The sequence below is a fragment of the Rhinoraja longicauda genome, chromosome 6, assembly GCF_053455715.1.
Source record: "Rhinoraja longicauda isolate Sanriku21f chromosome 6, sRhiLon1.1, whole genome shotgun sequence".
Lineage (NCBI taxonomy): Eukaryota > Metazoa > Chordata > Chondrichthyes > Rajiformes > Arhynchobatidae > Rhinoraja > Rhinoraja longicauda.
In genome coordinates this window covers 70,813,289-70,831,772 of record NC_135958.1, presented here as the reverse complement: position 1 = coordinate 70,831,772, position 18,484 = coordinate 70,813,289, and the positions used below count along the sequence as shown (strand labels likewise).

Genomic DNA, 18,484 nt, shown 5'->3' with positions numbered 1-18,484 from the left:
GCAGAAAGATAAAACCTGATTACAATTGAGCCATTTTCAGTGTATAGACACATGATAAGGGAATAATGCTTAGTGCAAGGTAAAGCCAGCAAAGTCTGATCAAGGATAATCCGAGGGTCACCAAAGAGGTAGATAGTAGATCAGCACTGCTCTCTGGTTGTGGTAGGATGATTCAGTTGCCTGATAACAGCTGGGAAGAAACTGTTCCTGAATCTGGAGGTGTGCGTTGACATGAGGTTTAGAACGTGAGGTTTAGAAACAAGGAACTGCAGCTACTGGTTTATTTTTAAAAAGACCCACCTGCTGGAGTAACTCAGCCAGTCAGGCAGCATCTCTGGAGAAAATAGATAGGTGATGTTTCAATTTGGGACTCTTCTTCAGAACATGTAGTTTGTGGGCCCGCTTTGCTCAGCTGCTACCTGATAACGCCTAAATCCACCATCCTTACTCGAATCATTTGCTTGATGAAGCATTGCAACATCAGTGAATATAATTGATAGAATGCCTTTTTAGGGAAGCCAGACCCACTCGTGCTTTGTATAGAAATTGGCTATTGTGTAATGAGAGCCACAGGGTTCTGCTGGTTGGCATAACAAAGAGCTTACAGCAACTGTTACACATAAGTTCAGCAATACCATCTCGGAAATGGAAAGCAGATGTGGCTAAGCAAGAGCACAGATCTGCAGTGTGCTCACCTAGAAAATGACAATATTATCACAGCACCAATTGTGCTGTGCTATATCTATTATCTGTATCTTTAAGCAGCCATAGAAGGAAGTAGAGGCATTAATGAGTTTCCTTTGCGATTGTGTTGATGTGCTGGGCCCAGGACAGAGTCCCAAAGATGTGCACGCTCATGTCATGAACATGAAGCTGACTCTCCACTGCATTCCTCTTCTGTAGTCAACAATCAACTAGGTCTTGCTGACATTGAGAGTAAGATTGTTGTTCTGGCACCATTCAATCAGATTTTCAATTTCTCTCTTGTATTCTGACTCAGCATTACCTGTTTTTCGTCCAACAATGGTGGTATCATTGGCGAACTTGAAGATGGCATTGGAGCTGTGTCTGGCTGCAGACTTACGGGTATAGAGATGGTAGAGCAGGGGACTGAGCACACTGCCATGAGCTGCTTCTGTCATTATGAGTTGATGGTTATCGAGGAGGAAGTGTTATTGCCACTTCGTACTGACTACGGTTTGCCGATGAAGAAGTTGAGGATGCAATTGCATCGCCATGCACTCATTTTGCTGCTACCATCAATACCCAGTTCCCTGAGCTTGGTAACAAGTTTTGAGGGGATGATGGTGTTGAACTTTGAGCTGTAGTTGATGAACAACCTGAGGTAGGTGTTCTTATTGTCCTAGTAGACCAGTGCAGAGTGGAGAGCCAGCAAGATCGCATCTGCTGTCGATCTGCTGTACCAGAGGTGACGTGTGTGGATCCAGGTTCTTACCAAGGTAGGAGTTGATATGCATCAAAGTCAACCTATCAAAGCACTTCACCACCATGGATGGATGTCACTGATGCATGTCACCTTGCTCTTCTTGGGCACCATTATTATTGATATCCTTTTCAAGCAGGTGGGAACCTTGGAGGTTAATAATGGGAGGTTGAAGGCATCCACAAAATCTCCAGCCGGTTCATAAGTTCACAAGTGATAGGAGCGACATTTGGCCATTCGGCCCATCAAGTCTACTCTATCATTCAATCATGGGTGATCTATCTTTCCCTCTCAACCCCATTCTCCTGTCTTCTCCCCATAACCCCTGACTCCCATACTAATCAAGAATGGGTCAGTTGGTCTGGCCACGTACACCACCAGGGCCAGATGCCTTCCAAGGATTCATCCTCATGAGGGATCTTCTGACATTGGTCTTGGTGACTGAGATTACAGTGTCACAGGATGCAATGGGGGCCCCGGGAAGTCACATTGATATTTTCTCTTTCAAAGTCAGCATAGGGAGCATTGAGCATTGATGCTACTTGAGTGACTACTTGGTTTCACCTTCTAAGAAATGATGTTGTGCAAGCCCTGCCCAACGTCTGTCTCGTCCTCCAGTTTAGACTGAAAGAGGCTCCTTGTTTTTCTGATGGCTTGATCGAGATCATACCTGGACTTCCTATTTGACCCTGTAATACCAGTTCAGGAATATATCCTGACATACCCTTCAGGTTTAGGTCGAGTCATGTCATGCTGACCTGCTTTAGCAGTACAACCTGGTCGTGCTGACTTGTTTTGTGTTGCCTCATATGTTCTCTGTTTCTGATCAATAATAAAGCTACCTTTATTATTGTTCCACATTTGGGAAAAAATAAGTTCTCAAGTTCAGGTTCAGATTGACTGTGGTTAGGTTGGTTACAGGTCAGGTTTTAATTTTATGCTCGAGTGTTCTGCCTCGATATACAGGGACAGCCTGGGTTACGAATGACCTGGCTTGTGGACGTCTAACTTTATAAACATTCTCCCATACATTTGTAACACGTATTTCAAGCTGGTTATAATAATAAAATGTTTCATGGTATTCTTTAATAATAGGATGCATAATATTTTAAGTATGGATACTGTAAAGATGATTATTCAATGAAATGAAAGAATTATAACTGTATGTAGGGTGATACGATGCAAATAGCTACAATAAGTGGATGTTTCTGACTTAAAGAGAAATTGGCTGATGGATCGTTCTCAGAAACAGACCCTTATTTAACCTGGGGACTGCCCTGCACAGGTTAACCAGGGAAATGTACATTTTCATTATGATTTCCCATTCTTTGGTCATGTACTTCAACTTCCGATTGCCTTATTATTTGCTGCCTGCATTGCTTGGACTGACTAACACTGTGTCTAAAATCCAAAGATATATTTTTAACCTCGACCTTAGTGCCATTTATTAAGGAAATGTTACAGCCTATTTTCCTTCCTGTGTGTGATATTTTATACCGGTCTTCTTGCTATTGTTTAGCAATTCATGCATTTTGTTTATCTCACTCGGAGATGTCCAAGTTGCCACTTATGATCGATTAATTTTGTGTCAACTGGAAATCACCCAAATAGATTTGATTCTTATATCAAAGTCATTTGTACAATGTTTTTGGTCACATTTGCTGATCTCCGAGATATACTGGAAACACAAGGAACTGCACATGCCAGTGAACAAATAAAGACACAGAATGCTGGAGTAACTCAGCATTTTAATTAGATAAATAACTGGAGTAATTCATTCTGAAGCCAGAACCTATTATTTTTCACTGGCAAGCTAAATTCCTATTTGTACTTGGATTTTGAGTTTAACTGGCAACATTTGTACTTTATTGTAACCAATTTAAAAAAAAAATCTATGTTTACAACATCCTAAATTTTACTTTGGTTGACATGGGGTGTCACTTCCTGTGAATATTTTGAGTCAGTAATATTTCCTATCTTCCTCTGTTGTTCCCCAGAGAACCTTTAATATCTTTACATCAGGGGAAAAAAATGACCAAAACATTGCAAAATATATTTGTTACTCAGGAAGATGAAAATGTGTTCTAACAGTAGCTTCAAATAGCAATAGAGCTTTCCAGCATTCAACTGATCCATTAAAAATAACAGAGGAGTTTCAACAAAGCTGGGTGGAATTAGCTTTTTCTATCACTTCAAATGTGAACCTTCATGGTTGTTTCTGGAGAGAGAGACATATCATGCCGATAATTATTCAGTTGCCTAATATTATGGCGAGTCCGAAACTTGTTGGTTGTAGAAGAAGTTTATTGCAGCCGCAATATTCGAATACAGAGTTAAGCAACAAGGTAAAGGACAACCATCACAATCTTACTGTCTTCCTTGAAGACTTCGCCGAACTAACTAAATCGGGCGCCAAACGCGCACATGACATCGCTGGCCAATCAGCGATGTCGCTCCCTGGACCAATCCCCATGGTCGCGTTCCCACGTGACCTCGCTGGCCAATCCGAGGGTTCGACGACCTGGACCATTCTCTATGGTCACTACATGACCCCCCCCAGAACCCGAGGTGCGGAACCTAACAGGGAGCCGGATTTCGCGACCATAACGAGTACGGAGAGGGACAGCCTGAACCACAGGAGCCGGAGGTTCCGGACTTGGCGGAACAGCCGGGACGGGAGGTTCTGGAGGAACTACCGGAACGGGGGGTCCTGGAGGAACTGCCGGAACGGGGGGTCCTGGAGGAACTGTCGGAACGGGGGGTCCTGGACTGAGCGGAACTAACGGAGGTCGGCCTCTCCTAGGGTTTTGACCGACCAGGACTGGTTGATCCGGATCCAAATGGGCAGGTTTGAGCCGGGACACCGAGACGAGCTCACTCTTGCCGCACATGTCTAAGGTGAAGGTAGCCGTTCCCTTACGCAAAACCCGGAACGGCCCTTGATAGAACCTCTGCAACGGGGCGCGATGGGCATCTTTACGCAAAAAAACAAACTCACAGTCCTTCAGGGAAAACGGTTCATGTACCATGGGACACCCATGACGTGAAGTCGGAACTGGAGCCAGGGAGCCCACCCGTTCCCGGAGAGATGCTAACACTGATGGGACTGTAGGCAGCTGGTCTGAAGGGTCAGGAAACAGATCTCCGGGTACTCGAAGTGTCGAGCCATATACTAGCTGTGCGGATGACGCACCGAGATCTAGCTTAGGAGCAGTCCGGATGCCCAAAAGAACCCAAGGGAGTTGGTCTACCCAGTCCGGGCCTTCAAGCCTTGCACTGAGGGACGCCTTAAGTTGGCGGTGGAACCTTTCTACGAGTCCATTTGCCTGGGGGTGATAAGCAGTCGTGGGTTGTAACTTGGACCCGTACAGTTCTGCCAGCGCGGCCCAGAGGGACGAAGTGAACTGTGGCCCTCTGTCAGTGGTAATAACTGCCGGGACCCCGAAACGAGCTACCCAATGAAGGGCCAAAGTCCTAGCACAAGACGCGGACGAAATATCAAACAATGGGAAAGCCTCTGGCCACCGGGTGAACCGATCCACCACCGTGAGGAGGTGGGTGTAGCCCCGGGAGGAAGGTAAAGGCCCGACCAAATCCACGTGGATGTGGAAAAAACGAACAGCCGGGACCTCGAAATCCTGTACGGGGGGCTGGACGTGGCGCTGGACTTTAGCGGTCTGACAGGGCACGCAGGAACGTGCCCACCCCGCTACCTGTTTCCGCAGGCCATGCCAGACAAACCTCGCTGCTACCAAGGCAGAGGTGGAGTGGATAGACGGGTGCGCCAGCCCATGAATGGCATCGAAAACCCGGCGCTGAAGGGAGGGCGGTACTAACGGCCTGGGACGGGGAAGAGAAACATCGCACCAGACTTTCGTGCCCTCCGACCCACAAGCTACCTGGGCCAACTTCAATCCCGAAGTGGTGGACCGGTAAGCCGAAACGGTATCCGCTAGGAGCTGTGCCTCCGCAAACTCCTGGGGATCCACTTCGCAGTCCACCGCCGAAATAGGGGGAAAAGCAGGTCTAGACAGGGCGTCAGCAACGGCATTAAGCTTACCCGCGACATGACGGACATCGGTGGTAAATTCGGAGATAGCAGTCAGATGCCGCTGCTGGCGGGCCGACCATGGGTCAGACAATTTCAAAAAAGCAAATGTTAATGGCTTGTGGTCCGTAAATGCCACAAATGGGCGGCCCTCGAGGAAGTACCTGAAATGACGAACAGCTAAATAGAGAGCCAGAAGCTCTCGGTCAAATGCGCTATACTTCAGCTCGGCCGAATTTAGTTGCCGGCTGAAAAACGCTAAAGGCTGCCAACGGCCACCGACCTGCTGCTCCAGAACCCCGCCCACCGCCACGTCAGAGGCGTCAACCGTCAGGGCCGTGGGGGCGGAGGGGCTCGGATGGACAAACATGGTGGCGTCTGCCAAGGCTGCCTTAGCTGCTGTAAAAGCCGACTCAGCGGTCGGGGACCACAACAACTCTACCGGATTCCCTGCAAGGCATTGGAAGAGTGGGCGCATGACTCGCGCAGCTGCCGGAACGAACCTATGGCAGAAATTAACCATGCCTACGAACTCCTGTAGCCCTTTTACTGTGGTGGGCCTAGGAAATACCCGGATAGCCTCCACCTTTTCGGGCAAAGGGGAGGCGCCGGCAGGGGTAATTCTGTGCCCTAGAAAATCAAGAGCAGGAAGGCCGAATTGACATTTGGAGGGTTGGATTATGAGCCCGTGGTCTTGGAGCCGCTGGAACACGGTCCGCAAATGGGCCTGGTGTTCCTGCACGGAGGGGCTGGCGACCAGGATGTCGTCTAAATAAATAAACAAAAACGGTAAACCCCGGCCCATGCGGTCCATCAGTCGCTGGAAAGCCTGTGCCACGTTCTTTAAACCGAAAGGCATACGCAACCATTCAAACAACCCGAACGGAGTAATTGTTGCAGTTTTCTGTATGTCCTCCGGTCCGGTGGAATCTGATGGTATCCTCGCACCAAATCGATTTTGGAAAACACCAACGCTCCTTCCAGCCCAGATGAAAAATCCTGTAGGTGCGGTATGGGGTAGCGATCAGCCGTGGTGACAGCATTGAGACGCCGATAATCGCCACATGGTCTCCACCCCCCAGATGCCTTGGAGACCATGTGTAACGGCGAGGCCCACGGACTGTCAGACTGACGGACAATTCCCATTTCCTCCATTTTCCTGAACTCCGCCCTTGCCACCACCAGTTTGTCTGGCGGTAGTCTCCTGGCCCGAGCGAAAACGGGAGGGCCTTCGGTGCGGATGTGATGGACCACACCGTGCTTAGCCGAAGGCGTGTCAAAACGTTGGACGAGCAGCTCCGGAAACTCTGCCAGAATCGCAGCATACGAGTCGGGGGCCGCGACGACGGCCTGGACAGTAGGGCTGGGCGAGGAGGCGATTGTCGGAGCGACGTGCTCATCTTCGGCGGAGGGTCGGAGGTCGTTACCGCGGACATCAGGAACCAGTGAAAAAGCCCAGAGAAAATCTGCGCCCAGGATCGCTTGTTTGACGTCGGCTATGATGAATGGCCATTCGTACGTGCGGAGGCCTAACACAAGGGACATCTTCCGTGTACCGAAAGTGCGAATTGGGCTGCCATTAACCGCGATGAGGGTGGGACCTGTCTTACCCGATCTGGTTTCGAGGTCGGTCGGCGGCACTATGCTGACGATGGCTCCCGTGTCTACCAAAAATTCTGTGTCCGTGAATCGATCATGGACATAGAGGCGCCGGTTCTGGCCAATCGTAACTGCCCCTATGTACGATCGGCCGAGGCATTTCCCGCGAAGGTACAAGGCAAACGGCAGTTGCGGGATTCGTTACCCCATCGTAGGTGATAATAGCACCAGCCGCGCTTGTGCGGATCTTTTTGGCGGGCTTTCGGAGAATTGGCGGGAGACGTGGCGCCATCTTGCCGTCGCTGTGGCGTGGTCACTGATGTCGAGACTTTGTTGATCGAACCACTTGCCTTGTTTTTTGCCGCTATGAGCGCGTCCGCTTTCGCTGCATATGCTTCGGGGTCCTTAAAAGAACAATCCGTGAGCAGCAGTCGGACATGCTCGGGAAGTTTCTCGCGGAATGCCTGTTCGAACATAGGGCAATCCGTATGCTCACCGGCTAGCATCATCATTTCGGCCATGAGGACGGAAGGCAGTTGGTCTCCAAGATCTGGTAGGTGCAGAAGTTTTGCCGCACCACCATGCTTATTAAACCCGAAGGTTCGCAGTAATACTTTCTTCATGGCCTCGTACTTGTTTTCCGCAGGTGGATTCACGATGAACCGCATCACGCGCTTGGTTGTGTCCGGCGATAGAGCGCTGACGAGGTAGTAGTACATCGTGGATTCGTCCGACACCTTCTTTATATGAAATTGAGCCTCGGTGTGGATAAACCAAGCTTGCGGTGCGTGCGTCCAAAACAACGGAAGATGAACGCTTCCGGCGCTTTACTCCGGTGTGCCCGGCTCGGTCATCGTCAACGAGGCGTCGGGTTCCTGCTCAGTCGGTGATCGTCCAGATCACGTCGGGGTCACCAATATGGCGAGTCCGAAACTTGTTGGTTGTAGAAGAAGTTTATTGCAGCCGCAATATTCGAATACAGTTAAACAACAAGGTAAAGGACAACCATCACAATCTTACTGTCTTCCTTGAAGACTTCGCCGAACTAACTAAATCGGGCGCCAAACGCGCACATGACATCGCTGGCCAATCAGCGATGTCGCTCCCTGGACCAATCCCCATGGTCGCGTTCCCACGTGACCTCGCTGGCCAATCCGAGGGTTCGACGACCTGGACCATTCTCTATGGTCGCTACAATATTAGCTTAAAAAACACACTTGGGCCTATCAATAACAACGGAGAGGCAGATCCATTATCTTCTTCTTAACTATTGAGGGCGTGCAGCGTAGGTTCACTAGGTTAATTCCCGGAATGGCGGGACTGTCGTATGTTGAAAGGCTGGAGCAATTAGGCATGTATACACTGGAATTTAGAAGGATGAGCGGGGATCTTATTGAAACATATAAGATAATTAGGGGATTGGACACATTAGAGGCAGGAAACATGTTCCCAATGTTGGGGGAGTCCAGAACAAGGGGCCACAGTTTAAGAATAAGGGGTAGGCCATTTTGAACGGAGATGAGGAAGAACTTTTTCAGTCAGAGAGTGGTGAAGGTGTGGAATTCTCTGCCTCAGAAGGCAGTGGAGGCCAGTTCGTTGGATGCTTTCAAGAGAGAGCTGGATAGAGCTCTTAAGGATAGCGGAGTGAGGGGGTATGGGGAAAAGGCAGGAACGGGGTACTGATTGAGAGTGATCAGCCATGATCGCATTGAATGGCGGTGCTGGCTCGAAGGGCTGAATGGCCTACTCCTGCACCTATTGTTTATTTAAGCACTGCTCAGTTTGGAACAGACATTGAGACTTTGCCTGAGGTGATGGTTGTGGAGGCTGGAACTCATCCATAAGGCTGCAAATAAAATTTCACGTGGTGTGATTAAAAATATCATGGTGGCCTTTTCGCGGACTCTATGGGTGGGTTGAAAAAAATAAAAAGGGAGGAATTGGATCATTACACAAAGGACGGAGTGACAGATCACACACATTGTGATGACACTTTTTAATGAGGATTTTGCCAGGACCGAAAGGGCCGGAGCTATAGGGGGAGGTTGAACAGGCTGGGGCTTTATTCCTGAAAGCGGAGGAGGGCGAGGGTGATCCTATTGAAGTGTATGAGATCATGAGAGGAACAGGTAGAGTAAATGCACAGAGTAGGGGAATCGTGAATTAGAGGACATATATTTAAGGCAATAAGGGAAAGATTTAAAATGGATCCTGAGGGGCAATCTTTTTTACACAAAGGGTGGTAGGTATATGGAACAAGTTGCCGGTGGAGGTAGTTGAGGTATTTGGACAGATACATGGATAGGATAGGATAGGTTTAGAGGGATATAGGCCAAATGCAGGCAGGTGGGACCAGTATAGATGGGGCATACTGGTCAGCATGGGAAAGTTGGACTGAAGGGCCTGTTTCCATGCTGTGTGACTATGACAGAATCAGTGCAAGGAGGGCTTTCTTTTTGTGGAATATAGAGGAGCACAACTGACAGGTAGCTAAATTCAGAATCAGTACTGCGTCTTCAGGACCTAGTGTGCAGTTTAGTGACACTCCAAATGGTAGATCATAAATGGTAATAAAATATTGGGTCACTCACACCATTCCCCAGATGCTGACTCCATCCCTTTTCCTGTCAATGATCTAAAATTAAATTAGGCCTCGTGCAACCTTGGTGATATATTTAATGCTGGGTTAAGTTTTGGATTTCAAATTCTTTCCATCTCCCCTTCCACTATTGCCACTTCCATAGAGTTGCCTGGCTCCAGCCATCAGTCAGCTCATCAGCTGCTGAAATGTATCTTCATGTATATTCATATCTGTACGGGTAGGAAAGGTTTAGAGGAATATAGGTCAACATGGGCAAATGGAACAGGCATGGATGGGCAACTTGGTCAGCATGATCACTGTACTTTATCTTGCACTAAACATTATTCACGTGATCCCCTTTATCGTGTATCTGCACAGCGGGGATGGTTCAATTGTGATCATGTATTGCCTTTCTGTTGACTGGTTAGCACGCAAAAAAAGCTTTTCACTGTACACGTGACAATAAACTAAATTCAACTTACATAAGAAGTTGGAAATTATCATCACAGAGCCTCACATAGATAGCTGCACAGGCCCAAAAGCATGGTTGAAACTAATTTTGTGGTATGTGAAAGATCTCCGTTGTTGAAAACGTGCGATCTGGAATCTGGATCCATGACTATGCCTGGGGCGACAGGTTGGCTGATGGATGTAGATCGAATTGCATCTGTAATGTGGCTAGTGGACAGGAGTAGGGAAGGACTGTAGCTCTGTGCTTTGGCAGTCTGAGGGAAGGAGAGATGGTCCTACACTTTTGCCGATGGAGTGAAGACCAGAAGCATCGGACCCCATGCTTTGACAGGCAGGCTAAAGATAAAAAGATCACAATGCTGCATTTTGGCAAGTGGGAAGTGGGAGAGGGATCTTAGTCAAGCTGAGGATGTTGACAAATAGGGACCCAGACCAGGACTGGAGTGGCAATGAGATGCATAACAGGGAAAAAAGGCACAAGTACAGTAGTAATTCAACGGGTCAAGCAGCATCTCTGCTGAAGATAGATGGGTGACATTTCAGGTCGGGACCCTTCTTCAGACCCGAAACGTCACCTATCCATATTCTCATGAGATGCTGCCTGCCCGCTGAGTTAATCCAGCACTTTATGCCATTGTTTTTGTAAACCAGCATCTGCAGTTCCTTGATTCTACACGTGAATAAAGTGAATTGGTTGAGATCGAGACCTCTACATGGTTAATTTTGATTGTAAATGCCTAAGGCTGCTTCACTGAAGTGTGAGCTCCCCAATAGTTTGTACCTGTAAAACTTAAAGTAACTTACTTATCCAACACTGTTTGCCGTTTGTTACCAAATCTTCCATCCATGCTAACATATTATTTTCATTTGCATGAACATGTGTACGATAACTTTCTTAAATGTAACTCCATTGAATGCTTTACAGAAATCCAAATATGATATGCCCATTGGCGTCCCTTTCTCTGCCCTGCTACTTAAGAACTCCTAATAAATTTGTAACACAGAATTTCCCTTTCTTAGAGTCATATGTTGATGTTGCCTTATCATGCTACACTTTCTATGTTTTTATTCTATCCCTTCTTGATAAATTAGACAATTTTCCCTTTTCCTCTTTCTTGATTAGCAGTGTTACATTTGTTGTTTGCCAATCCGAGATTAAATATCAGTGGTGATCTTATTAAATTTCATAGTGTAAGAAAATAACTGCAGATGCTGGTACAAATCGAACGTATTTATTCACAAAATGCTGGAGTAACTCAGCAGGCCAGGCAGCATCTCAGGAGAGAAGGAATGGGTGACGTTTCGACCCGAAACGTCGCCCATTCCTTCTCTCCTGAGATGCTGCCTGATCTGCTAAGTTACTCCAGCATTTTGTGAATAAATACCTCTTATTGAATTTCATACCTCCATATTGCACAGAGAGGTGTTTTGGCCTATCAAGTCTATGCTGGTACACAGAGTACTCTAGTTCCTCAGTAATTTTCTCTGTAACTGATACTCCCCACATTCCCATTAACTTCTAATAGCCATTTGCTGGCTTACCAAGGAAAGGGACAAAATGCTGGAGTAGCATAACGAGTCAGGCAGCATGTGTAGGAAGGAACTGCAGATGCTGTTTAAACCGGAGATAGACACAAAAAGCTGGAGTAACTCAGCAGGTCAGGCAGCATTTCTGGAGAAAAGGAATAGGTGACGTTTTAGGTCAAGACATCCCTGGAGAACAGGAATAAGTGATGTTTCGGGAAGGGACTGGGTCTGTCTGAAGAAGGGTCCTGACCCAAGACATAATCTATCCGTATTTTCCAGGAATGCTGCCTGACCTGCTGAGTTACTCCAGATTTTATGTCTTCCCATTAACTTCTCCCAGATTCTTCCATTCATCTACCCACTAGTGGCAATTTACAACAATTTTAGTTTAGTTTATTATTGTCATGTGTACTGAGATACAATAAAAAGCTTTTTTGTTGTTGTGTGCTATCCAGTCAGCAACAAGACTATACATGATTACAACTAAGACATCCTCAGTGTACAAATACAGGATAAAGGGAATAACGTTTAGTGCAAGATAAAGTCCAGTGAAGTCCGATTAAAGATAGGCTGTGGGTCTCCAATGAGGTTGATGTTAGGACAGAATCTGTCTCCAGTTGATGATAGGATGGTTCAGTTGCCTGATAACAGCTGGGATGAAACTGTCCCTGAATCTGAATGTGGGCTTTTTCACACTACTGTACCTCTTGCCCTGGTAAACAAAGATAAAAAGCTGGTTTTGAATTACCGGAATGGTGTTCTGCAAACCCACCTGTGGGATCAATGGTTGTACGTGTCGTCCTGCCTCCATTGTAAAGGGTAGGTGGGGCTTTTTAGCCAACTAAAAAGGTGGAAGACAATGGGAAACAATCTCAACAACTGTTCCCTAATAAATGGCCCAGGAATTTTGTGAACAAGCCTTGAGCTGGGATTTGCCCGAGTGTACGGATGGATTTGCATGTTCGGTCCAGTTTCTGACGCATTAAATATCCTTCAAGTCACATCCTTATACTAACAATTTCCTGTGGAGATGAAGTTCCCATTGCGGCACATCAAGTATTCAGGGGATGTGGAAGTACTTAGTCGCCTTGCAGCAAGAGTTTTCTTGCTTACTTAACGTAACTCAAAATTAGACTTCCAGAATTCAAAATAATACTGACTTCCTGAAACACGAATTCTCACATCTAAAGATCTTGGCAAAACTCAAAAGACTTTGGCTTGAAATATTTTGTTAATCCAGGATACTTTTATGGAGCAGGAAGTCAAAATGATCGCTCTCAGATTTTCCACACGCCACATGGTGAGCTGTAATATGTTATCACATTTCTCATTGCTATGAAAGCATCACCAGAGACTCAGTTTTAATTAAAACAGGAACACCACCATTTTTTTCTCCATTTACAGTATTATTATAGCAACTAACATTATCAATCATGAAACTAGAGTACTGAACAGATCCTGTGTGATATGACCTTTAAACATGGAAATTAATGAGTAATATGATTTCGCAAATTAGTTTAGAGTTACAGCATGGAAACAGGCCCTTCGGCCCACTGTCCAAGCTGACCATCAATCACTCTTTCCCACTAGTTCTATTTTATCCCACTTTCTCATCCGCTCCCTACACACCAGGAGCGATTTACATAGGCTACTTAACTTACAAACCCACACATCTTTGCGATGTAGGAGGAAATCGGAGCATCCGGAGAAAACCCACGCGGTCACAGCGGGAATCTCCAACTCCACACAGACAGCACACGAGGTCAGGATCGAACCTGGGTCTCTAGTGCTGTGAGACTGCAGCTCTATCAGCTGCGCCACCCTAAATATTCTAAATAATTCATCCCATTTTCTTTTACGGCTTAATTTAACACAAACAGTAATCCATTTATAACAGAAAAGAAATAATGTAAATCACAAGAAGAAAGCTATTTCTTGATGATGTAAAGAAACAACATAAACTACCACTTGAGATATGGTTACTGGACAGCAGTGCAGAGACCTGCACTGATGGTCCAGAGACAGACGATCATATCCAACGATGGTAATTAGAACATTTGAATGCGATTAATTAAATAAACTCTTGAACTACCACATGAACATACAAATTGGGACAATATTTGGCCATTATTAAGTCTGTTCTGCTGTTCAATAAGATGATGGCTCATCTGACAAACCTCAATGAGCCAGACGTTCAGCATACTGTGGCAGGGCTTGCACAACATCACTTCCTAGAAGGTGAAACCAAGTAGTAGCTCAAGTAGCATCAATCCTTGATGTGCTCCATGCTCCCTATGCTGGCCGAAAGAGAGAGTATCAATGTGACTTCTCAGGGTCCCCATTGCACCCTGCAACACTGTAATATGTCACCAAGTCCAATGTGAGAAGATCCCTCATGAGAATGAATCCTTGGAAGGCATCTGGCCCTGATGGTGTACCTGGCCAGACCAACTGACCCGTTCTTGATTTGTGCGGGTGTCAGGGGTTATGAGAAGGCAGGAAAATGGAGTTGAGTGGGAAAGATAGATATCCATGATTAAATGGCAGAGTAGACTTGATGGGCCGAATGGCCTAATTCCTATCGCTTGTGAACTTATGAACCGGCTGGAGGTTTTGTGGATGCCTTCAATCTTCCATTACTAAACTCTAATGTTTCTCTTTCCACAGATGCCGCCTGACTTGCTAAGTTTTCCCAGGATTTTCTTTTCTTTCAGATTTGTGTTTTTTTTAAACTTTCATCAAGCCTGGTTGTAGTTTTACACATCCTCCCCACATATACCTTGTCAACACCTCTCAGGATCATCTACTTTTCAATCGTCACCCTGAAACTTATCAACTGCAGCACATATAAGCCTAGCCTCTATGAGCTTTAATCATACAACAGCTCACCCATTTTTTGCATTAGTCCAGCAAACCTCCGAAATGCTTTTCATATCCTTTCTTAAATTAGGCAATCAACATTGTAGAGTGGACCAGATCTGGTCCCATCAGTGCTCCATATAACTGAATAACTGCATGCTGGCATTCAATTCCCCTTACAATAAGCAATAACACTCTGTTAGTCTTCCTAGTCCCTTGCTACACCTGTTTTGAGAACCTGCACTCCAACTTTCGTATCTCTTTGCTTTCCAGAGCATTGCAATCTCTTACTACTGAAATAATAAGCATTCTTTAACTTCTATTGAATTCTATTTTAGTTTAATTTGGATTTTTTATGACCTGAAAGGCCATTCAGACCATCAAAGACCATGCTAGCATTTCGAGCAATCCCATCGGTCCAATTTGTCTATTCATTTCTCTTAAGCCTCCTCTCTCACGTCAATTTCATCTGGTTTCTTCTACCACCGACTTTAGAGAAAATTTACAGTTGCCAATCAATGGAGTAACCTGCCCAATCCTAAGGATGACATATTAATTATATTCCACTTACCAGATGTTTGCCCATTCATTAAACCTATCTTTGTTTCTGCCCATTAATTCCCCTTATAAGATCATAAGCTCATTAGATCATTAGACATGGGAGCAGAATTACATCAATCGGCCCATCGAGTCTGCTCCGCCATTCAATCATGGCTGATTTATTTCTCCTTTCAACCCCATTCTCCTGCCTTCTCCACATAACCTTTGATGCCTTACTAATCAAGAACCGATCAATCTCCGCTTTAACACTCCAATGACTTGGCCTCCACCGCTGTCTGTGGAGATGAATTCCACAGATTTACCACCCTCTGGTTAAAGAAATCCTTCCTCAACTTCATTCCAAAGATACATCCTTTTATGCAGAGGCTGTGCCCTCTGAACCTAGACTCTCCCACTACAGGAAACATCCTCTCCACATGCACTCTATCTAGGCCTTCTTCTGTGCTGTTGTAGTATGGATAGGACTTCCTTGACCCTCTCTTTTATTGCTATTTCTCAAGATCCATCTTTGTTGCTTCAATCAACGATTAATATATTTTGTCATTCTCTTTCCTCCTATAGAATTTGAAAGGTTCACCTATACTCTTGCCTCACTTTTTCCACTGATCCTGCGCAATCTATAAATATAATTTGACGACATGTTCAACCTTTAAATATGTTCCCACTTACTGTGCTGAAATGTCCTTGAATTTTCTCCCATAATTTGTTTTGTTTATTTGCTGACTTCTGGTCCAAGATATTCATACTCCAAAATCATGTTAAACTTCATTATGCTGTGCCTAGTGTTTCCAGGGTACTGTAGATTCCATTAAACAACCATTTCCTTTTAATTAGATGAACACCACATCAAAAGGTGTATTGTGCCTGGATGTACAAGGTCAAAACAGTCTTGCTATGAATTTAGCAAATGTTCACCTTCGGTAAATAAGCACACAGCAGGAAGAGGAAACAAAAAGCTTGCCCAAAATCACAGCACAACATCTAACAAAATCCACACTGTATAATACATCTAGCAGATCTCAGTTCAATTTTTCCATTCACTACCTTTTTTTCTATTACATTTTTTTCAAAACTCCTCATTGAGAAGTAAGCCAATTCCATTTTGTCAATGAAAGTAGAGGTGAGAAGGGACAGATTGAATAAGAAACCGAGACACAGCTTTTACGCAGGGAGGGTGGTGGATATATGGAACGAGCTATCAGGGGATATAGTTAAGGCAGGCACAAGTCACTTGAACAGGTACATGGATAGGAAAAGTATAGAGGAACATAGGCCATAAACAGGCAAATGGGACTAGCTTAGATGGGACATCTTAGTTGGCATGAATGAGTTGGGCCAAAGGGCCTGTTTCCATGCTGTATGACTCTATTACTCTCTCTATGATTCTATAATCTTGTCTTTCAGCTTCTTGTTAGAGAACACCTTTGGCTGAGACAAGCACACTGTTACCAATTATATTTTGTGTCATGCTCTCCTTGCATGATCTAAACCATTGTGATTTCAGGACAGCCACAGTTTATTTTCGTATTTGGAAGGTTATAATTATATTAAATCTACCTGAGGTATTTTTGGTGCCTTCGGTACAGTACTTCCCACCAACACCTCTTTTCCTGCTATTTTTCAGTTATTTTCTATACTACATTGGAACCTTCAGTCATTCCACCAACAGTTGGGTGAAAACAATAATTAAAATATGAAGAGGTTTTCAGGTCCTATTCTCACACCTACAAACTACGTGCTTTGGTTGGCAGCATGGAATTACAGCGGGATCGTGTGAATAATCAGCCAGTGAGGTGTTGTCTGTAGAGATGTCCTGGATGATGTTGTCCAGGGCCTTCTGTATCTGTGGGAACACGGCGCGGTACTCAGCATCGAGAGGATCCAGAGGTTGACTTTCAGCTCTATCATTCAACAGATTGAAAATCAGAGGAGGGTCATGTTGTTGTGACGGCCCCTCTCCACCTTTGCAGGCTTTGGCACCACCTAAAATCACAAGAAAACAATATATTGTTATCGTTCTTACACAATTCTATGTCCTGGTTTTATAAGAATTATGCAGCACATTTAAATGCCAACCAGGTGAAATGAAGTTGAAGATGACAACATTACAACCTCTGCCCCGGTCTCAATGCTTCCCCATTGTACAAACATGTGATACTTTTTTTTCATTGCGATGGTTTTGGAAAGTGGAAGTTACTTATGTGCAGGAGGAAGATGAAGTTGTCACCTTGCTCCAATCTGCAATAAGGTCATAAGGTTAGAATAGGAGCAGAATTTGGTCATTCGGCACATCAGGTCTACTGCGCCATTCAATCATGGCTGATCTATCTCTCCCTCTGACCCCATTCTCCTGCCTTCTCCCCATAACCCCTGACACTCGTACTAATCAATGTGGACCTTCTGGGTTAAGTAAAATGATTCTGGGATTTGAGACTATGAGGCAAAGCGTGGCTTGCTTTCCCTTGCTATGAGTTTAGTTTATTGCCACTTGAACCAGGGTACAGTGAAAAGTTTTTGTTGCATGCTAACCAGTCAGCGGAAAGATAATACATGATTACGATCGAGTCGTCCACAGTATACAGATACATGATAAAGGGAGTAACGTGAATAACGTTTAGTGCAAGATAAAGTCCGATCAAAGGTAGTCTGAGTGTCTCCAATGAGGTAGATAGTAGTTCAGGACTGATCTCTAGTTGTTGGCAGGATAGTTCAGTTGTCTGATAACAGCTGTGAAGAAACTGATCCTAAATCTGGAAGTGTATTCTTTCACCGATACCTTTTCCCCAATGGGAGAGGGAAGAGGGAGTTGCCGGTGTGCAACCCGTCCTTGATTATGCTGGTGGCCTTGCCGAGACATGTAAATGGAATCAATAGAAGGGAGGTTGGTTTGTGTGATGGTCTGGGCTGTGTCCATAATTCTCTAAAATCATAGAAACATAGAAAATAGGTGCTGGAGGAGGCCATTCGGCCCTTCGAGCCAGCACCGCCTATCAAATCCTTGCGGTCTTGGATGGAGCTGTCATATGCTGTCATATTTACGTTCCTGAACCAGCTCTGCCTCAAGCCAAGATGCTCCAGTAGAGTTGAAGTGGTGTCAACAATCAAACAATGTGGAAACTTGAAGACACAAGGAACTACAGATGCTGGTTTACAAAAAAATCCTCTAATTGCTGGAGTAATTCAGTGGTTCAGGAAGCATCTCCGGAGAACATGGATAGGTTTCTGATTGGGATCCTACTTTAGACTGAGTCTTCAGGTCGGGGCCGTTCCTCAGACTTAGTCCTTCATTCTGAGGAAGGGTTTCGACCCAAAACACCACCTACCAATGTGGAAACTTGTCTAGTTGTGTCCAGTTCACAAAACTCAGGACAAATCCAAATTGACTAATTACCAC

The 18,484-nt window shown here is 45.3% G+C and overlaps 1 protein-coding gene across 7 annotated transcripts in view; it reads right to left on the bottom strand.

The window, feature by feature from the left end:
- Positions 1 to 12,165: 12,165 nt before the first annotated feature.
- The window catches only part of arsg (arylsulfatase G), a 137,599-nt gene continuing 131,280 nt past the window's right edge, over positions 12,166 to 18,484 (bottom strand). For all 7 annotated transcript variants that reach the window (XM_078401305.1, XM_078401310.1, XM_078401307.1 and 4 more), the window contains exon 12: positions 12,166 to 17,073. In XM_078401305.1, coding sequence (XP_078257431.1) covers positions 16,796 to 17,073 — 278 coding nt within the window. In that variant the 3' untranslated portion in view covers positions 12,166 to 16,795. The remainder of the gene's footprint in view (positions 17,074 to 18,484) is intronic.